This window comes from Pocillopora damicornis, chromosome 6 (assembly GCF_964200805.1).
Source record: "Pocillopora damicornis chromosome 6, jaPocDami1.2, whole genome shotgun sequence".
Classification (NCBI taxonomy): domain Eukaryota; kingdom Metazoa; phylum Cnidaria; class Anthozoa; order Scleractinia; family Pocilloporidae; genus Pocillopora; species Pocillopora damicornis.
The window spans coordinates 19645001-19668196 of NC_142675.1; the positions used below are offsets into that span (position 1 = coordinate 19645001).

The 23196-nt window shown below is 40.2% G+C and overlaps 1 protein-coding gene across 4 annotated transcripts in view; it reads left to right on the plus strand.

The window, feature by feature from the left end:
• Nucleotides 1–22968, plus strand: part of LOC149044339 (uncharacterized) — a 24633-nt gene extending 1665 nt beyond the window's left edge. Inside the window, exons 1-4 of one of the 4 annotated variants that reach the window (XM_089208798.1) lie at nt 12844–13038; nt 13915–14325; nt 17769–18097; nt 19186–22968. In XM_089208798.1, the coding sequence (XP_089064924.1) occupies nt 13930–14325; nt 17769–18097; nt 19186–20749 (2289 nt within the window). In that variant the 5' untranslated portion in view covers nt 12844–13038; nt 13915–13929 and the 3' untranslated portion in view covers nt 20750–22968. The other 3 variants (XM_089208800.1, XM_089208801.1, XM_089208799.1) reach the window with 3 other exon arrangements.
• Nucleotides 22969–23196: the final 228 nt, after the last annotated feature.

The window sequence follows — 23196 nt, forward strand, 5'->3', positions numbered from 1 at the left end:
TTTAAGGTTGTGCTCTTCTGTATTAGAAGTAGCATCAACAAAAACCATCTCACCAGACTGCTGCACTTCCTTGTGTACACGGTTCATGAGAGGCGTTACAATAGCAATTATAAGAGGCGTATTATCACCTTCATATATCTGGTAACAAGTAGTAGCTTCAGGGTTGTTTTTCTTGTATTGTTTAAGCCTTTCGGCAAGTCTTTCAAACATCACAACGCCCTGTCCACCATACCTATCCTTACCAAATTGCGTGTAGAGGTAGCTAAAGTCCCTTTTTCTTGGCATAACTGCCGGATTGGCCTTTTTCCTGTGAAATTCCAATTCATCCTGACATAATTCTTTGAGTTCTTTCAAGTACTGTTCCCTTGCGGTTGCTGGTGTATGCCCACTTTCAAACAGCTTCAAAACCCTTTCTGTTCACTCAGGAGAAAGGTCACGGAAATTAGAGGTCTCCAGAGTTTCAGGTGAATGGTTGTGGTCCCACTCTGTGTCCACAAAACAACATCCCTCGCTGTCTATTTTGACTATCATCTGAAAGGGGCAATTGGTGTTCTTTACTCTGGCAGATGGATTCAAGTACAATTTCTGCTGTGGATCTTTACTTGGACTCCAGTTGCGAGTGTTGTGTTGGCATCTATAGTAGTTTTGCAACACATAGCCGCTTGTTGGTGCCTTCTTTGTCTTTAACTTCACTAAGATGCTGTTTATCAATTCATATTCGGATATCCATTGCTCCAGGTTTTCTTTCGTTATATCTTCGGTCAAAAAGTGCACTTTGAACTTTTCTCCATTTCCTGAAATTGCCTTCAGGTAGTAAAATGAATCATCTGAAAGCGAAGCCAGAAAACTCTCCTTTGTAATTTGGGTCGATTCAAAAGATTTTCTTTTCGATTCGACTTCTTTTATAGCTGAAGATATTAGATCTTTGAGAAAATTGTCGGGTTTGTCCGCCATTTTGATTTGATAAAAATCGCGATGGTTTGTGGGAAAGCTAGTCACGCATTGCTCTGATTGTCACGCATGTCGTCGGAGAGAGTCGGAAATATCGGTTCCTTCTTGGCATCGACCTTTACGATGGCATCGACCGTCATGAGAAATGGCATCAACCGTTTTCAATGGCAACGACCGTTCCGAGAAATGGCATCGACCGTTTCAAATGGCAACGACCGTTTACGAAAGGGAAATTTGCGACGGCGACGGCGACGGCGACGGCGACGGCGACGGCGACGGCAACGTGAGAAGTCTGGGTCGAGCGGGGCCACGTCGTGTTGGCGTTCCCGCCAAAATTGAGATTACGAATTTTACGAGCGAGAACGTTGACGACGGTCATTAAGGAGCTTAAGCAACCACGACGACGACGCCGGGTACGACGCCAAGTAAAAAATGAATTTATATTTTATGAGCGAAATTCGCAGTTGTCTAGATCTGTTCGGTTCGTTAATGGCTCTAAAAACGTGCTCGAGCTAAATGTGTAATGGTGGCGTGTAATTCCAAATGGAAATACGAAATATTAGCCGTCGTCGTCCACGTTCCATACAGGACGCAGAATTTGGTCATTTCACGTTGTTGTTTTGCAGAGGATGGCAAAGAAATGTACAAAGATTTATAACGCACGTGCATAGCCATTGTTCTGCTCATTAAACCTTTTGTTTGATGACGTTCTCGTTGCCGTCGTCGTCGTGGTTTGCTTAAGCTCCCTATTGATGTTTATCGTGTTTAAGTCAACGAAAGTTTTTTAGAAAGCCATGCCAAAGTTCCGTGACACTATTCTCCTGGCTCATGCTTCCCGTTTGATTAACGCTGAAGAATTCGTGCTTCTCTACGATTCTCTGTTTTGTATTTGTTTTTGATTCAGTTATACATATAGCAATATTTGCGGTATCGGAATTCGTCGATATAACTGTTCAACCCAGCCAGTGAGTTCCTTGTAAAATAAGGTTAATAATAATAATAATGACAATCTTTAATGAGGAAACTTTTTCACTAAAAAGTGGTTTACAAAAAGGACCTCGAAAATTAAAAATTAAAAATTTACAATGAATAAAAATGCTAAAAGATGCTACTAAAAACTAATGTATCTTATGTGTAATACAAAACTTAAATCAATGAATTAAAAATCTGACGCTTCAAAATATTTACATTATCAGAGGCTCGTATAGTTTTGTCCAGCGAGTTAAAATCACTTACAGCATGATAGCCAGTTCTTTGTTTGCCCCAGTTTCTTTTAACGGATGGAATTTTGAGGTTTGCTTTATTTCTTGTGTTGTAACTATGCTGTTCTTGCTGAGTGACTAATGTTAGTTCGTGATGCGTGAGACCATTAAGACATTTATATACATGTACGCATCGGCGCTGGAAGCGCCTTTTTTCTAGTGTTAACCACTTCAGTGTAGTTAACGCATCAGACGCAGAGGAATACAGTGGTCGATCTAATATTATTTTAGCCGCCTTATTTTGAAGCACTTGCAAACTAGACATTAAAGTTACATTATGTTTGTCTCCCCAAACTAAATCAGCATACTCGAATAAGGGCATAACAAGGCTTTTATAAAAAAGGATGCGCGCCTTAAACGGTAACAAATGCTTAATGCGTCTAAGTAGGCCAAGCCTTTGATTAACTTTCCCTGCCATGTATTCGACATGATTTGTCCACGAAAAATCAGACGATATTAAGATTCCAAGATATTTAAAACAAGTAACATTGTTTATACAATGATCAAAGATTGAAACAGTTAGAGCTATTTTCCTCTGTAACTTCTTGTTACTGCCTATAAGCATGCATTTGGTTTTGTCCAGATTCAGTGTTAACTTATGTTCATTCAGCCATTTCGCCACAGCCAGGAGGTCTTGGTTGAGCTTTTCAGTCAGCTCCTGAGAGGAAGACCCATAGCAGCAGATCACCGTGTCATCTGCATAAAGTGATGCTTGACAGGCATCTAGAACACTTGGCAAATCGTTAATGTAGATGACAAATAGCAGAGGACCCAGAATACTTCCCTGAGGGACCCCATGGGTAACTGGCAATTCATCAGACAACTCATTCCCACAATATGTACGCTGTTTCCTGTCAGTAATGTAAGAGCGGAACCACTGAAGCGAGTTCTCACATAAACCAATTTTGGAGAGCTTGCGTAACAAAATCCGATGGTCCACAGTGTCGAAAGCCTTGGTTAAATCCAAAAACACGGCCCCACACAGTTTACCTTGTTCCATGTTCAATAAGACTTCATCAGCAAATGATGTCAAAGCAGATTCAGTAGAGAGCCCCTTCCTGAATCCAAACTGTTTCCTTGTGAGAAGGTTGTTAATAACCAAGTGCTGGTACAGCTGGGAATGCACGGCTTTCTCGAGAATTTTACTGAGTGTCGGTAAAATAGAGATGGGTCGATAGTTCGATGCATTTGACCGGTCGCCTGATTTAAACAAGGCTGTAATTTTTGAGCATTTCCATAATTTAGGAAATTTACCAGTAAGAATCGATCGATTCAACAGCTTAGTGATGGAGGGAGTGATTGTATTAGCAGAGCTCTTGAGTAGTCTAGCACTAATTTTGTCCAAACCAATTGCTTTATTTGTCTTCAAAGAGGTAAGCTGCTGAAGCACAAACGATTCCTCTAGTTCAGTTAACTGGAACTGAGACAACGGTTGTTCTAAAACCAAGTTGCAATTCGACCAGGTAGTCGTTATTTTGTCAGCTAGGCGCTTGCCTATGGATGCAAAGAAGCTATTCAAAGCAACAGCAATGGATTTGGAAGTGGTGTGCTGAATGCCATCGGAAATGATGCACTGAACCTTTTCTGAGGATGAATTACGATTGCAAGCTTCGTTTACAGCTTTCCACATTTTGCCGTGATCTCCTCTGGCTTCCTCGATCATTTCGCAGTAATATTTCGACTTAGCAGATTTTACTAAGCGGTTTACTTTGTTCCTCAGTTTCCTGTAAGTGTTCCAGTGCTTTTCTGAGTTCGATTTACGTGCTTTACGATGATACCAGTCTCGATCTCTCATTGATTCGCTAATTTTGCTATTCATCCAAGGAATAGGTGTTCCCTTCACACGTCGTCGTTTGACAGGTGCATGATCGTCTGCAACTTCTGAAAACAGTTTGTTCCAAGTTAATAAAGCGTCATCGATATTGTTTTCATTGTCAACGACGTGCCAAGGAACATTCCTAAGATCTTCGTTAAATGAATTCGCATCGAAATTCTTGTAAGAGCGATACTCAAACATTCTTGGATGTGCTTTTGTGTGCACACCAGTCTTTAGAATGCAAAACACCAGGTAATGGTCGCTCAATGGAAACGGAACAACACCAGATTTAACAATGCGATGTTCATTATTGACAAAAATCAGGTCAATCAAGGTCCGTGAGGTGTCTGTAACAGCCGTCAATTCGATGTCAATTCCACGTTTATTCGATCCGATCAACTACGCTCAGCACACCGTTCGAAAACAATACCGTACAAGAAATCCTTACAAACAAGCAAGTGTCTCTATCCGTAACCTTGAAAACTGCTGAAATATCCGTAATGCTTCCGTAATGTTCTATTCCTTCGATGTGAGACTAGTTAAACGATCCTTATCCGAGAAATAAAGGCGAAAATAACAAGCGATAAAAGCACATGTATGCCGAGGTTTGACCTAGTGTCGAATGACAACACCTCGGCGCAGACTGGGCCTAGTGCACAGGACACCTAGCATTTACATGGCTCCCCTAAAATGTTCGTCATTTTAACCAAAACAAATCTTACTCTAACTCGTTTAGAATACTAGAATTGCTAAGCGTTCTAGATATCCTGTTTCTGTAACATCACAGTTCCTCAGGCTCCTCGTCGGGGATTCCCGGTCTATCCTTAGGTGACTCTAGCAACAGCACAAGTTTATTGACTGGTCGATCCAATACTGATCCAGTTCCGGTTTGAACAGTCACCGATCTGACTTGGCCTTCATCATCACGACGTGTGGTAAGCACTTTAGCCATAGGCCACTTATTCCTACAAGAATTGTTGTCCTTTAATAGAACAATGTCGCCTTCCGTGAAGTTTCTTCTCTTGTGTGTCCACTTTTGTCTCAACTGTAGGATCTGAAGATATTCTTTACTCCATCTATTCCAGAATTCGTTAGCAATATGCTGTACGCGCCTCCAGCGACGTTTGCAGTAAGTATCTTCTCGTTGAAACTTTCCTGGAGGGGGGAGAATGAGCTTGGTTTTACCAGTGAGAAGGGTACTTGGCGATAGTGGCAACGGTGAGAGCGGATCACTTAAGGTCTCGGTAGTCAGAGGACGACTGTTAACAACAGCTTCAGCTTCACATAACAAAGTTCGCAACGATTCGTCGTTTAAGCTGTGACCATGCTGTTTCATAAGTGCTGCCATGATGTTCCGCACGGACCGAATTTGTCGTTCCCAAACGCCTCCGAAATTACTTGCAGTAGCAGGATTTCTGATCCAATCAATGTTCTCCTTAAGCAACTCTGCCTTGATTTTCTCATCATCCATTTCTCGAAGTGCTGCCTTTAACTCGTTTTCGGCCCCAACAAAATTAGTCCCTTGGTCACTGCGAAGTTCTCTTATGGGTCCTCTACGACAGGTAAAGCGCCGTAATGCTTGTAAGAATGAATCTGTTTCCATGGAGTGGGCTACTTCGATATGTATCGCACGACTGGCCAAACAAGTAAATAGGGCTCCGTACCTTTTAACTTGTTTCCTGCCCTCTTTGACATACCAAGGACCAAAGTAGTCCACTGCACAGTATGAAAACTGTGGCGCAGGTTCAACACGGGAACTTGGGAGGTTGGCCATTTTCTGTTCTCCAAAGGTACCACGGAGATGTCGACACGTGACGCACTTTGATATGAAGTGTCTGACCGCAGCATTTCCATTGATAATCCAGTAACCACTCGAACGAAGTTCGTTTAAGGTGAGACCTCTTCCGCTGTGGTGAGTTTTCTCATGGGCGTGACGGAGGACCAGCTCTGTAATATGACCAGCCTTCGGTAAGATGACAGGGTTCTTAAGACTGTCTGAGAGGTTAGCCTTCTTTATCCGTCCTCCAACTCTCAACATTCCGATGGCATCCAGGTATGGGTCGAGGGCGTTAAGGCTGCTACTTTTCTTCAAAACTGCTTTCCTTTCCTTATCATGATAACGATCTTTAAGCACACTTCCGGTCTGGGTTTGGAAATCTTTCAGAATCTTGATTTCTTTATCGAAATAATTCGCTTGCACCAGCTTGAGAATTTCTGTTTCTGCTTGTTCAAGGTCTCTGACCATAAAGGAAGTAGCCGGGCAACCTTCACATTCACGGCTTCGTCCATTAACTTGAGGACCGTCAACAGTTACAGGTCTCTTGTCTGTTTTACTGGCTCTCATCTTGAGACGTCGTTTGTATTCCATACAAAGCGCAACTGCGCCCTTTAGGACTTGCCACTTGGAGAATCCTTTGAATCTGCTTAACATGTTTTCATGTTCTTCAATCACTGTCGCGTTAGCGGTAACCCCTTTAACGTCAGGAGAATTGTGGTCGACCTCTTTTTCGTATGAGTCTTGTTGAGGCCAGTGATCTTCCGTCTGCCACAAGAAGTCTGGGCCCTTAATCCACTGCGACCTTTGCATAAACTCCTTAGCGTTCATCCCCCTCGATGCTTCATCTGCTGGGTTGGATCCAGACTCCACGTAGCGCCACTGGTCTGGTGAAGTGTGGTCACGGATGAATTGCACTCTATTTGCAACATACACTTGGAATCTTCGAGATTCATTGTTGATGAACCCGAGGACAACCTTACTATCGGTCCAGTAGAAGTCTTGGAGTCCGCCATAGTCTAACTCTTCCTTTAGCATGCTTGCAACCCTTACTGAAACGGTAGCGGCAGTTAGTTCAAGTCTTGGAATAGTGACTGTCTTCAACGGTGCAACACGAGCTTTCCCCATAACAAGAGAACAATGTATTCTTCCGTTTTCATCAACCAGTCTGAGATAAGAACATTGTCCGTACCCGACTTGAGACGCATCTGACATATTATGTAGCTGAGCAGTGGCAATGCTTCCAAAATCAGGAGGCTGAAAGTTTCTTGGGATGTTCAGCTGCTCTAATAGCGGTAACTGACTTCTCCATCTTCCCCATTTGGCAAGAACTTCTCCCTCGATTGACTCGTCCCAGTCTTTTCCGTGACAGATCTCTTGAAGTATCTGCTTTCCAACAAGGACGACGGGCGCAATCAGCCCTAGAGGATCAAAGATCGAGCTTATAGTTGCCAGTATACCCCTACGGGTGCACGGCTTGTCCTTCAACTCTATTCTGAATTTGAATGCGTCCGATTCAATGCACCATTCTACGCCCAAAGCTCTCTCTATTGGTAACTTGTCACTACCTAGGTCTAGGCCCTTGATCTCCTTAGCTCTGTCTTCAGCAGGTACTGACATCATCACCTTTCTACTGTTGCTGACAAATTTCGTTAGTTTGAACCCTCCCTTTGCACACATCTCTTTAACAGCTTGTACTAGTTCTACAGCGTCCTTCTCTGTCGGTACCGAACTCAGAGCATCATCGACGTAAAAGTTCTTCCTTAATGTTTCGGCAGCTTTTGCACCAAACTCTCTTTCACCGTCTTCGGCTGTACGTTTCAAGGCGAAGTTAGAACACCCTGGAGATGAACCAGCTCCAAAGAGGTGCACTGTCATGCGGTACTCTTGAGGCTCTTGAGTTAAATCTCCATTTGGCCACCATAAGAAGCGAAGGAAGTTCTGATCTTCCCTTGGAACCTTGACTTGAAAAAACATTTTCTCTATGTCAGCCATGAAGGCTACCTTCTCCTCTCTGAATCTTGTGAGCACCCCAGTGAGCTTGTTTGTTAGATCGGGCCCTTGCAATAGGTGGCCATTCAGCGATTCACCCTGGAAACGAGCTGAACAGTCAAATACTACGCGTATGCTGCCTGGTTTTTTGGGGTGGTAAACCCCGTGGTGAGGTAAGTACCAGGCCTTTCCTTCTTGATGGGGTAGCTCTTCAACCTTGACCTTTCGAGCATATCCCTTCTCTATGATTTCAGTCATGAATCTGACGTAGTCAGCACGATACCTTGCGTCGCCTTGGAGTCTCTTCTTAAGGCCGTGCAGGCGTTGCTCTGCTTGAGGACGGTTATTGGGTAGCTGTACATTCTTTTCTCTAAAGGGCAGAGGTATCTCGTAATGCATGTCATCTCTATGATGGATTCCATCTTCTACAATCTTCAGGAACTGACGGTCTTCTCTTGATAATGCGACTCCGTGCTCCCTTTCAGCAAAGTCCACCTCAAACATTCGGGAAACCACTTGAGGGGTTAGCCGCTCCTTAATCTCTGTCTTAGCAATGATGTACCCATTCACGTTATCCTCTGTGTTGCTCTTAAGAATCTGAATACGGTTACAATGTACTTGTTTACTGCTCTTTTGGTTAACAGGACCGTTTACGTGCCATCCTAGTAGTGATCTTACTGCATAGGGTTCATTCTCATTCCCGCAAACAATGTCTCTTGGTCGCACTGCACTAGGGCAATTTAGTCCGATCAGGAGCCCTATTTCTACGTCTTCCATGTAAGGAGGTACGTGTTTCCTAACCATCTGCAAATGTGACCATCCTTGCAGCTCTTCGGGACGAGGAATCTCATCACGATCTGCTGGAATCCGTTGTCTGACGTAGGTTCTCGGTAGGGGTACGATAACGTCGTTTTCTTGAAAGTGGGAAGCCATTAGCCCATCTACCGCTTTAGTATCGACTTCTTGGGTACCATGCATAGTAGTGAGCAAAAGTTTGGTTTCACTTCCTTTAACACCAAGCCTTCTTAACGAGTCTTCCTTAATGAATGTTCCACCACTGGCATTATCAAGGAGGGCGTAAACACATATCTTATTGTTTGGATTGTCCTTGTGGTACAACCATACTGGGATAATACCCATAGCAACTGGTACATCACCGGCATCTGTCACATTGCAAATTGCAGTACGCACGTTAACGACTCGCTCTTCCGTTTTCTTTTTACTGGCTTCCGATTTCTCATGTTGGCCGTTTCCACTTTCCATTTTCGCCTCTTCTGATTTCCAACTGTAATCATGGAGTGACGTTGGGTGTTTCTTATTGCAGATCTGACAGGTTCTTTTACTTTTGCAAAGCTTAGCAATGTGTTCACAACTATAGCAACCGAAGCATAAGCCTTTCTGTTTGATAAAGCTTCTCCGCTCCACTAGCGGTTTTTTAAGAAACTCAGCACATTCGTCCAGATGATGCGCCTTAGAGCACAATGTACAGCTGATGGGGTGAGAATTTCCTCCACCTGCATTCTTTCCTGCCAAGCCTGTTGCAAAGTTGGTACCCCTTCCTCTCTTGGGTTTGCGTTCGTTCTGTTTATGGTACTTGTCAACTGCGTTCATCGGTTTGCTTATGCCTTCCTCGGAATAGATTGGGTCTGTCGCTAAATCGGCTTGCTCTGATACAAATTGGCAAAAGTCATTAAAGCTAGCTGTCTGTCCCTTGACACTCCTAATCCTGCTAACTCTTTCAGTCCACTTACTACGTAGATATCGCGGCAGCCTTTCCCATAACTGGCGCATAACATTGGCCGTGTTCAAGTCGTTCATGTATTGCATGCCTGTCATGGCGTTCCTTGCTTGCTCAAGGACAATAGAAAATTCTTGTAACCCTGTTCCGTCGTTAGGCTTAACAGCGGGCCAGCTCGACAGCTTGGCGATGTATGCACTTGCAATCTTGTATGGGTCACCAAAATGTTTCTTCAAAAGCCGTCTAGCCTCCTTGTACGAATCTTCGCCTTTCATTTGTAAACAACCCTTTATCAGTTCCTTGGCCTTTCCACTAGTGTATTGATCCAAGTAGTACAAGCGCTCATTAGAATCATCTACCTTAGATTCTATGAGAGTTTCAAAGGCTGTTATGAATGCTGGGTATGACATAACATCTCCCGAAAACGTAGGTGGCTTGTGACTAGGTAGGAGACTCCTAGCCTGTTGGGTAACAATCATTTCTGAAAGTTCAGCCTGCTTCCTTTGAATGTCAAGATAGTTTTGATCTAACCCTGTACCGTCCACAGAGCTTGAATCCTTTCCGAAACTGCACGTACATTCCCTTTTAACATGTGGTGGCTTATAATCAGTGGGGGTTTCGTACTTGTCCTTATACTCTTCTTCCTTAATGGGAACACTCTTTGGAACAAAGGGTCGGGCAGTTGGGTTCATACAAGCAGCACTGACTAAAGCTGGGGTGGTTACAGGAGTGGTCGTTGAACCAACAATAGCTGAACTTTGGAACTTCACAGAAGGCACCCTTAGTGTAGCCTGATCGTTAGATTGTACCCCAGGTGAGATGGTAGTAGAAGTGAGTTTAACCTCAACATCTTCCAAGTTTTCATTCATTCCGTCAATATTTTGTTCCTTCTCGAATTTCTTATAAGTTTTTTCTTCTGCCTTTGCCTCTGCGATTTGCTGCCTAAGTTCAAGCTCTTCAGTAGCCATTTTTAATGCTTGTTTCTCTTTTAGAAATGATGCCTTAACCTCTAACGCTGCAGCTTTAGCTTTCGCTTCAATTAACTTTAACCTAGCAGATGTTGCCGAGGAAAGGGAGTGCCTTGAGCGACGAGATGACTTAGATTTCACTGAGTGTGTATCACGTAAACCGCCACGTAGCTTATCTGCATCATCCAAAAAGCCAATAATCCTTTGCTTTAGCTGGAGCACATCCTTATCACGAGTGCCAAACCATTCAAGAGCTAATTTAATTTCATCATCATCATCTAAGGCCTTGAGATATGCGTCATGTGCTTCTTGCACTTTAACAAATAGCTGATCTAAATGAACAACTTCCGTACGCACTTGTTTTTCGTTCTCAAAATCCGTTAACAAAGGTGAGACTAAGTTAATCTGCTTAGTTAAATTAGCAAGTGCAGTTTTCCGATTTTCCTTCAACTTTTGAATCTCAAATTGCCTACCCTTTTCTGTAGGAATCCGTTTTCGCACATCCATGTGAGTTTCTTGAGCCAATAAACCGGTCAGCGGCGATATCGCACGAGGTGACGAGCAGACTGTATCGAGATCCGTATCGACTTCGCGCCAAGTGCAAAGCTTCTCTTCATCAGGGAACTCCGTTTTCCCTTGTAAATCTTCTTCCTTGTCTCCTTCCATGTGATTCGTTTTTAGGTCAAACTGTAACAGCCGTCAATTCGATGTCAATTCCACGTTTATTCGATCCGATCAACTACGCTCAGCACACCGTTCGAAAACAATACCGTACAAGAAATCCTTACAAACAAGCAAGTGTCTCTATCCGTAACCTTGAAAACTGCTGAAATATCCGTAATGCTTCCGTAATGTTCTATTCCTTCGATGTGAGACTAGTTAAACGATCCTTATCCGAGAAATAAAGGCGAAAATAACAAGCGATAAAAGCACATGTATGCCGAGGTTTGACCTAGTGTCGAATGACAACACCTCGGCGCAGACTGGGCCTAGTGCACAGGACACCTAGCATTTACAGTGTCAGATATTCGAGTAGGCTCTTTTATCAGCTGTGTGAAGTCAAAAGCGCGCGAGAAGTTGAGAAGTAGTTGTTTGTCTTTCTTGGGCAATTTTGAATTAGGCATCATGTTTGCGTTTAGATCTCCTAAAATGACCACATCCGATTTTTCAAGATCAACAGCAGGCATACTATCTCGCAGAGACGAAATAAAAGTGCGGAGATCGGCATCTGGTGCTCTATAAGCGCAACATAATAACGTTGGCTTACATTTATCTCGAATTAACTCAATCCATAAACATTCCTGTCCACCAGTATCGATATCATTCCGCAAACGAAACGCCAAATCTTCTCTTACATACATAGCAACTCCGCCATATCCCTCTTTATTGCCAGTGCGATCTAACCTTATGCACACAAATCCAGGGAGTTTTATTTCAGCATCACTTGTTGAGGAATCCAGCCAAGTCTCGGACAGAGTTAGCACGTCAAAAGTTTTGTTGTTAATTCCCTCAAGACGCAGAGAGTCGGTTTTGTTTGCGAGACTTCGTATATTCAAGTGAGCAATCTTGAGACCTCTAATGGACTTGATATCAGCAAATGTCTGGTAGCCGGGATTAATCTCAATGTCACCAGCAAGAGCAATAAGAGTCAAAGCAAAACAGGCACGATGAAAAAGCTTACAAAGCATAACACTCTTCAGTCGTCATAACACTCTTCAATCTACGATTATAAATGAAAATTAGCTCAATGAAAGTATTTATACACTTTGCATCGGTCGAATCTAATACCGCTGCCGACAAAATCTCTCTACTATTTCCTAATAAACCCAAAATAAAATTAAGCTTAATTGTTCTCTTTTTTTGATCGAGAAAAAAGTTGGAAAGTAAGTGATAAGAAAGCTCAGTGATAGCGAGTGAAGTACAATCACAAACAAATACAAAGCAAAATAAGTCAAATCTCTCTCCATTCAGTTTGTGGTCGTATACAAAAGACTCCACGCTCGGCTAAACTTCAGAATACCCCGCAACTCATTTACATGTGTCGGGAGGCTTTGAAGATCGAGGCATAACACAATAGACGCTATTCTTATTCAATGACATGTAAATGAGTTGCGGGGTATTCTGAAGTTGCTCCCCACGCTCTGTTCGTTTCGGATATTTCAAACAAACTAGTATTCTTTAAATTTAGTCGCAAAGTCTCGTTTTTACCTTGATTCATTTGCCATAGTTGGGTTTTAATTTCCACGTTTTAGCCCAACGCCAAACAAGGCTTCTAGACGTCCGCGCGTGAAGGGACACCGCCGTCTCAGAAATCTACTCATGCGCAGTACGTAACCGGAAGTAAAAAAGTCCCACGTCGCCGTCGCCGTTGTCGGATCGTAAGGAGGACATAACTGCAACGCTACATCTGATTACACCAGGCCTGCGCCTGAGATTACACCGTGTGCTCATTATCTTGCATCATCGGCTTTGTTATTTGACGATCTTGGCGAAATTGCAGTCACTTTGTTTTCTTGGTGGGCGAACTTCTTGAAGCAGTGAGTAATACCTAATTTATCTTATACTCTGCGAAAGATCGATTGATCAGGAATGAAATGTCGATTGAAAAACAGATGGACAGATTCGAAAGGTGAATGAAATCGACAGTTATCCGATCGCGCGAAGCTCTATTTTTGTTTTTTTTTTTACCGAGTGTGGTTTCATTTGCAAGCAGTGACTCTTTGTGGAGTTTAAACGGATATAAATAGTAGTAAGTAAAATAAAAATAACACTTGATCGTTGAAAATTCTTGAAGCTTGTTGAACTTTGATCATGAATGCCCGGGAAACGTTTAGTGCAGTGTCTATTACGCTAAAAAATTCGAGAAGGCAGTCGAACGGATTTTCAGTCGAACTTAACCGAACTAAACCATGGATTATGATTCATTAAAATCGGTCATTTCAGTCAAAGATCTGGCAGGTAATTGAACTTTTATTTAATGTTGAAAACAAAAAGTTTCATCCGTGTAGATTATTTCTTGACACCAAGGTGTTAATTGACCTGATAAATGGGATTATTGTTTTGTGTTCTTTGGCAAGGCACTTTATTTTCCTACTGCTTCTCTCTACTTAGAGGTCAGTAGAGGTAGCTACAGTTGCCAGAAAACTTTCTGGAAAACCTGAAAAAATCTTTGCGAGTAACCAGCGATGAACTGACATCCGAGTAGTCCTACTTTTTCCATGTTATTGAAACTAGTAAAAGATCTCGCCGCTTTTGGCTAGTTTTCTGGTGAGAGGCCCTGCCTTGTTTTTACTTTACCCAACACACACCCTTACATACTAGCTAAACCATAGGCTGTAACTCAAACCAACTGTAGTTTAAGCACACTTGCTACAAGGCCACTGAGTAGTCTTTTCATTGGTTATATTTTACAGAAATTATCCAACAAAATGATACTGAGTAGAGCAATAACTGCTGCTAAAACTGGCTGCCTAAAGACCTTGAATGATATAAAAGAGACAGGATGGCGTGATGAGGTGACTTGCCGTCTGGATGCCAACTATCCAGACTGGAAAAACCCCTCAGGAACTTATATGGTCCCTTGTAAGTTCCCATGCAGAGCACGTAAATCAGATGATGGAAAGTCAACAGAAGAAATGTTTTTTAACCTATTGCAAACTTTTGGAAAGAGTCGTTCAGAACCAATGTTTGTGATTCACTCCCACAATTTTGCAGAGTTGATTTCCGAATGGGATTTTGGATCATGGGGGCATGTAATGAAGTGGGTGACTGGAGAGCATGATTTTGTTATTATTCACCACCTACATGGAGTAATATTCTTCCAGGTAAACAGAAAGTATTACCAGGGATAACAAATATAAATTATGTATTTGACTGATTGTAGGATTGGCTTGGGGACAGGAAAATTGTCCTTCAAAGCAGCGTCTGGTATTTTATAGTCATTGTTGTGGCTACTGCTTCCTATTGGAGGCAAAGCCACATATGTTCTCAAGATGAGTGAGTAAGTGAGTGTAACAACAGAATTCTGATCTTGACCCAATTTGAACAGATGTTTCCCAGTCCTACTTATTGTTGGTTTTGGAGTATCTTAGTTGTTCGAAATTTGATACACAGTTGAGTTCCCTCCTTTTGTGATTTCTGGCTTAGAGCCACCAGCGCATTAAGTTTTCAGTGACACTGTGAAGACAGCAGACAACAATACACATCTCACAATCATTTCAGGATTGCACTCTATCAAAGAAAATGGCTTTCTTAGCAAAAATATCTTAATAGGTGTAATCAGTGCATCTTGAAACTTGGAGGAAAATTTTTTCTTTGAACGGAGTATTTTACTACTTAAATTGGCAAATTATGTAGATCCAAAGATACAATCTTTTTGGTTCTTGCTGTGACAATACAAGAGGCAATAAAAATCTTACAGTAATTTTACAGTGGTATCCACTGATGCCTGATTTAAATCAAAACTTTTCCTCACAGAATTATCACAATAGATTTGATTTGCACATTATGGAAACTTTGAGGAAAATTGTTCTTTTTTTTTTTTTTACTATTTGAGTCAGTGATTTATGCCAAAAAGGGTTGTTAAATTTGTACAGCTAGCAAGTTGCAAGCAGTACCTTGAGTGGTGGAATATCTTAAGATGCAGAATGACAGAATATTATTAAAAGCAGAATGCCTTGTTTGTATGAAACAAAAGTCTTGAAAAATGCAATTGCAATAAAATAAGAAAATTATTTGTTATTAATGGGTAAAACTCAAAGAAGCATGATATATGTGGGATTCATGAGGCTTTCAAGCTAGTCCCTTTAAATTGTTATCATATTACTATCATTATCGTTGTTATTGTTAATACTTTGTTTGTTACCATTTAATTATTGGTAGAATGTTAATCTGACAAAATATTCTTGAATCATGTTTTGTGGTACAGGGTACTTATATGTGTGTAGGATATGGCAGGTTTTCTGTTTTGCATGTGAGACAAATATTCTTCAACACTACCTTCTGGCTCTATAAAATTGTGCCATACAAGTAGCCACATAGTCTTTGACTGTCTATTTTTAATTAGTCTATTATTGACAATTCTGGTAAATGTTCTTTTGTGTCTGCTTTAGTTGCAAAGTTCAGCTAGTACCCCCATCTAGCAAACTCTTGACATTTCTTTTCCTACTCCTAGAGAACTTGTTACACAAAAAAGGTAAATTCCATGATCAGTTGCCTTTAAAGTTGTGGAAGGAAACATATCAACAGTAATTAGATTAATGAGTTTCAAATTGTGGCAAATTGCAAAAAATAATCAGTTGATTAAAGAATGGGTACTAAAAGTTATTTTATATACCATATTTATTCACTTATAAGGCGCACTCAGTTACAAGACGCACCCTAAACTTTCGAAGATGATTGTGACATGTAAGCAAAATGAAAATTTCACATAAATACCCTGTTATAAGGCGCACCCAGAATTATGGGAAATTTTGTTGACCACGTTCACTGTACTTACAACAATTTGCTTCCAAAAGTCACTAATTACAGTGCTCTCATTCTCAAAACAAAAGTGAAAAAGTCACACATTACAAACAATACCAAAAAAAGTCATGTGGAAAATAGCATAAAAGTCACACTTTTTAATTCACTCAAGTCATCCTTCTCAGGAGACTGTGTTTTAAGTTATGAATACTAATTGATCTGTTTTTATGTTTATAAACAATACTCATCTGACAGATCTTTCATTCATCAGTTGCAAAACTCATCTTAATCTTCAAGCATTTGTTCAGCATACAGTAAATTTTCAGTAATTATACCAAGCACTCGTCGTCATTCCCATGATCTAAACTTTAAGTTGAAGATTGTAGCAGAAGCAGAAGCCATGAACAACAATTGTGAAATTGCTCGCGAACAGGCTTATTGGAATCAATGGTCTGCAGATGGAGAAACCAACAACATTTCTTGCTCTCTGGCAAGTTAAAGATGACTACCAAATGTGCCTTAATGGGTCACTACTGGCTAAAAGATCCAGAAGTTGACCAGCAGTAGGTTGACTGGTTCAGCAATCAAAGAAGCCAAGGTAAAGGTTGTTCACTTAAATGACATTGATAACTGCACTGTTTACATTACCCCTAAAAGTTGTTTATGTTGGCCTTTCGCTGTTAATTGCTGATCACATTGTTTTTATATTTGCAGGTCTCGCAGTAAACAGCATCATGATTCGGCTAAAGGCAAAGGAACTCAGCTCAGATCCCAACTTCAAGGTGTTCCCTGGCTGGTACATGAAATGGAAACATCACTGTGCTATTTCCATGAGATGAAAGACGACTTTGGCTCGGCGCCTTCCAGCCGACATGGAGGACAAGGTAGTGGAATTCCATCACTTCGTGGTGAGAGCCAGACAGCATTGCAGCCATAAGTCCAGCCAAATCCTGAACATGGACAAAACCCCGATGAGATTTGAGTTGCCAGCCACAAGAACACTGAAGTTCACTGGAAACTGAACAGTGCCGATCTTATCCTGTGGAGGCAATAAACAGAGTTTCACAGTTATCCTAGCAGTGAAGGTAGATGGTGAGAAACTTCCACCATAAGTTATTTTTTAAAGGCATTCGTCAGCTACGAATACGAAGTATGAAGCCTGAACGGTTAACAGCCCATTTACCTACACACCTTCTGGAAAGAAGAAAGCGCCCAGTAAAGAGATGGTGTTGTGGTGGATCAGTCGAGCATGGAGAGAGAGTTGATAATGAGATCGTTCAAGTCCTGTGGCATCAGCAATGCTCTTGATGGAACTGAAAATGATGTGGTTTGGGATGATGAGTTAGAAGAAGCAGAAGACACAGAAGAGTGGATTGACAGCGAGTTTGAGACAGACAGTGAAGCTGAAGACAACAAGTAGCTGAGCTCAGCTGGGCTTTCAAACAAACGGTTCTTTTCAGAGCCACCCCAGTTCTTCTTAGAACCAACAAATCAGATAAAGTCAATGATTAATGTTGTTTGTCTTTTGTTATTCATTTACTGGTATTTATTTACATACTCATTTCAGTTTATTAGGGAAATTTGGAAAAGTGATATTTGAAGAACATTAGTGAACAACACATATGAGCTCTCTTATGAATCTTTCTAATCTTGGAATTAAACATTAAGAGATGTTTTGAACAAAGTGAATTAAAAAGCTCAGTTGTTATCTCGGTTAGCTGTCATTTGCTATGTTAACTTTGCTGTATAAAAGCTTCCTTTCAATGCAAAAGAAATTTATAGACCTACCATTTTTGTTTTTTAGGTGAAGGCAGCTGTGAAAACAGTAGGGAAGTTTGCTATAGGAAAGAAACAAATAGAGAAAGACAAGATGGCTCTAAAGGCATTTGTTGATGAAATTCTTTGTGGCAGACGTAGAAGAGACATGAGTTCTGAGATGTATAAATATCCTGGGTTTGTAGTTATGCCCAACTGTCCCTGTCCAAAAGACCCAGCTTTGATACCTAGCATTGGTGTCTTTCAAGAGAACTGTGAAAATGTGAATGCATTCTCTGAGTGGTGGAATTCCAAGATTGCTGATGTTGAGAGGGACACTCCTTTTCATCAAGAAATGTATGAGTGCCTAGTGATACGGTGAGTTACAAGCTAGAATGTCATGTACTTTACTAAGGGGCTAATTGCTGTGTTTTCTTTCTAGTATCTTACAGTTTTTGACCCTTCTTTTAAAATAAAATTTAATTATCTTAGTCCTTAACCATTCTTTTCCATTTTACTGCACAGCTCTTACTTGGATGATAAATGTATATGTCTGCATTGAAAGATTTCCTTCCAATTAAATGAAACTTTCGGCATTGCTCATATTTGGGCTCAAAATGTTTTGGGAGTTCCTTAAGTGAGACCATATTAACCTTGACTACATGATGAGCCAATTGACATGCCCATATTATGAGTGATTTATGTCTCTTTGCTGTGTGATTATTTGTTTATATTGAAGAAGGCTTAAAAGCCTTGCATCCAATCAAAGTCTCAATTCTCATTTCTCTATCCTCAAAAATGTTTTCAGGATTGAGTTTCAAGTCAAGGTTGTCAATGTGCTTTTGAGGGTACTGTCAGTAGTAGTCAGCTCTCTAAGCTGCAACCATCTTGGTCACCATGGCTAATAAACAATATATTTGGTAACTAACAGATTTAAAGTGCCAAAGACAAGATATATTGTTTTATGTATTTATTTGGCTTATTATATGTACAAACCAATTCCTATAGAAGAAAAATTTTAAAAAAACTAGAGCTCAGTTTCTTTGGGCCGTTAAGTGCTCCTATGTGGTCTTAAAAGTGTCCCATGGACTGGTAACAAGTTAGCAGGTGATTATGCAGAAAACTGTGACTCACATCTCTTGTAATTTTGTATTAGTCAGCATTGAAGTACTCATAAAATAATGTCCAGTAGCAATTTATACCTCTACTGAGAGTTGACTCATTATACTCAAGTAGTAAAAAAGAAATGGAAACAAGTCATGCACTTTTTTTCCCCTTACTTCGTTTCTTCATGGGGCTACTTTTTAACAAAAATTTTGTCCCAACCAAGTTGAATTTGTTATTTTGCCTAATGTTTTCCAAAAAAGTCAATTTGAAGTCTTAAATTGGTACAAGTTATTTAGAAAAAGGTATTTTTTGTAAGGACCAAAGAGATTGCTAACTTGAACCCTTTACAAAAATTTCAGCTTTGTTGGAATGTCGCACTGCATTCCTGACACCCTCAGTGAGTCTATTTGTGAAAGTAATGAGGTGTTAGAGATGTGCACAGAAGAGCAGTTATCAGTAGTTTTGGATTCAGAGCCAAAGAAATGGATAACAGGCCCAGCTGGTAGTGGAAAGACATGGCTACTGATGAAAAAAGTATTAATGCTTGCTAAGAAAGCACACTATCAGGGAACAAAAGAAAAAATACTTGTGGTCTGTTACAACAGACCTTTGTCCACGATGTTTGCCAGAGTGTTTGAAGATAAGTTGAACAGCTTTATGGAATCTGGAAAGGTAAAGGAAGTAGTTGAAGTGAAAACTTTTGAGTCGCTTCTCATTGATATAATTGGGTCCAGCTTTGATGACTCTGATCAAGAGAAACATGTTGCCCAAGCATTGGAAGTCTTAGAGCAAGGATCTACGCTTGCTCAACAGTATGATCATGTATTTGTTGATGAATGCCAAGATCTTTGTGGTGACAGATGGCCAACCCTTTTTGAGAAGTTGCATAAGGATGATGATTGCTCATCTACTGAACCAAAACATATCTGGTTCTTGTATGATCCTAATCAAAATCTTAGACTTTCTGAAGAGCAGCACATGCAGCACTGGAAATCAATAAGGAATGGCTTGAAGCTCACGAAAGTTTTCAGAAGCACTGGAAATGTCTTTGATCAGTCAAAGAAGTACTTCAGCAAGATCAATTCAAATGCAGAACCTATCAAGTTAGGGCACCCTGTACGTGGACTAGAAATAGAATGGGACACCTCGCTGAAAAGCAGAAGGGTCACAAAGAATGCTGGTGTGGCATGCATTGAGAAGCATATAAGAAACCTCCACATACACAAGGTTGATTACAAGGACATCTGCATCCTGACACGAAATGTAGCTATTCGAGAAACTATCAGTTCAAAACTCATTAAAATGGGAATTAATACTCAAAATGCAGAAAAACTGTTTCTAGTCAAATCACCTATGAACAAAGTAGTGGTTGAAAGCATTAGGCGTTTCAAGGGTTTGGAATCAAAAGTGGTTGTTCTTTACAACCCACCATTTTTTCAAAACAGGAAATGGACAGTGAAGAAAGTTAAGGAACTTTTATACACAGCAGTCTCAAGATGTTTTTGTTTTCTCATTGTGATTACAACTGAACTTGGTTTCAATGCATTAAAATCGGAAGATGGGATAACTGAACAGGACATCATAAGTGGCGGTTGGGAGGCATCAGCTAATAATGATGATGATCCAGAGGAAATGAAGTGCTCAGCAGCTAAACTCTTGCCAAAGAACAAGGCCATTGTGTTAACATCAGAAGAGAGGAAAACTGAACAAGAGATCATACATGGCAGACAGGAAGCAATATCCCTGAGTTCCTTTCTTCCAGAGCCAGAGCCACCCTCCAGACAACCCTTTATAGAAGATGAAGATGAAGATGATGATGATGATGATGATGATGATGATGATGATGATGACAACGATAATGATGACGATGATATGACAACAATGATGACAACAACGACGACGATGATGATCCAGAGGAAATGAAGTGCTCACCAGCTAAACTCTTGCAAAAGAACAAGGCTAAAGTGTTAAAATCAGATAAGGGGATACCATAACTGAACTAGAGATCAAACATGGCAGACAGGAGGCATCATTCCAGAGTTTAGAGGGATTGGAATCTGAGCACAGATCGCAGATAAACTCTTTCTCCAATGACCCCTTTTCAAAAAGAGGCAGAGAAACCCAATGTAGAAGTGGCCCTCCAGAGCTAGAGTCCCCCTCCAAACAATCCATTGAAGATGACAATGATGACAGTGATCCAGTGAACATCAAGTGCTCACCAACAAAACTTTTGCAAAAGGAAGAGGCCGACCATCTTTACAGAAAGAGCTCAAAAACATGGAGAAATGTCCAGTAAAGGTCCATGGTTGTGATCTTCTTGAGCCTGGAGATCCTAATATAAAAGACTCCATACGGAACAATGTAAGAAAGCAACTTGAAGAAGCAGTGAAGCAGAATTTGAGATTCCAGCCTGGCAGCAGTGTTAGAGATGAGTCATTCAACTACTCCTTCTGATTTTTGGTTCAGAAAAGGTTCAGACTGCTTGGCTATTTTTTGTCATATGATTTAATGGGTTTTGAATATTGATTGACTTTGCATCAACTTTGTAGATAAATAAAGCAGTGTAATAATGACACTCAACTATGGACAGCCATGTAGTTTCAGCCATTATAAGACTAGTACTAAATTTGGTAATGCCACAGAAAGCCGGATCAACATTGCAGACTGCCACAAAAAATTTTTCAAATGTTGTATACTACTAGATGAAGTTGGGAGACAACTCTTACATGTGGAGAGCACTAAAGTCATCCTAAAGCTGGCTTATTTAAAACCAGATAGATGAATAAAGGGAGTAATTTTCTAAAGAAACTGTGGTGCTGCACCATTGGGAGAGTATAATTGGGTAATTTAGCATTATTACCTGAGTTGATAATTTAAATTGGCCACAGTAAAGAGGATCAAAGCTGACATTTCAAGCATTAGCCCTTCATCAGAATGAATGAGGAATATTTTGCTTGGAAATTTTTTACCTTGGCCAATTTATGTCATCAACTCAGTGGATAATACTGTTAAAACCAAATGACCTGATCGCAGGCTAATTAAAGAAATGCATTGAAGGTTCTAATAATCTATTTTCCCTTTCTAAGTCAGAGAATTTTGGTGAGATTTGTAGTTAATCGATGTAAAATAATATTTTTTTAAAAAATATTTACATTACAACATTTATAGATAAAATAGGAATGATCTTTCAGATTTCGAGTTTATTAAATGAATAACATTGTTTTAAGCATTTACATAGCAACATTTGTAGAAAAAATAGAAATGATCTCTTAGATTTGTAGTTTATTGAATGAATATAACATTTTTAAGCATTTACATTATAACATTCATAGATTAAATAGGAATGATCTCATGAGTTTTAGGTAAATATTGTCAAAGATGAAAATTTAGTTTCCATGTAATTGATGTGGTAAAGTTAAACTTTCTGAAGCACATAGAGAATAGATATTGTATAAATCAGCTTTTTAGTGATTAGATTATAGCTGAGTTTTGTTTAAATGGGAACAATAATTGTTGTCTCTAAGACCTTAAGGACATTCTTACCTCTCAAGTGTGCAATGAAAAAATATTTGCCCAGATTGGACTGTCATAGAATAGAGACTTATATATCTTACAATTATTTTATCCCTTGAGACATCTTTTTATGATGAGAAATAATTGGTCTGCTGAGCCAAAATTTATTAATATTCAAAAATTTTATTACATGGTCTACCTTAGTAATTGCTATTCATCACTTGTTGATATAATGATAATACTTGTGATTTGTTCAGCTCCAACTTTTTGCAGGTAGCTCCTAGTTCAGAGTAAGAAAAACCTCAATTTTTAAGTTACTATGAATTTGCTCCAGTACATTAACTGTTACTGACAACCTTGCAAATATGTGCACATTTGAAATTAGAACTGCTTAACCTGAACATGTGAAACTGCAGGATAATCTCTCTCAAGAAATGTTTCAACTGGAAGAGCTGAATAGGAATCAAGTCTTTTCTTTCACAATGTATTCACTGTGGATGAGAGTACATATTGCCAGTATGTACATGGCATCAGAAGTGACTACAAAGTGAGACAAAATGGACAAAACTTCATTCTTAGTCTATTATTTGTACTGTCAGCTTGACAATGTATTAAAAATTGCGAAGTAAGTCTGTAGACTGATTGTTGAAGAGTTGAGCTGGACAAAGATATTACTTCCAGGAGTATTAATAAGTCTGTTCCACATTCTTGAAGTATGATTGTGATTCACACTTAGTTTCTTTGAAACTACCCCCACCAACAATGTCTCTAAGTTGAGAGACTTAAAAATAGAGAATTCAGGAAGTAATAAGTTTCAAACCTTTTGCTCCCAGGATAGATTAATATTTAGCTTCTCC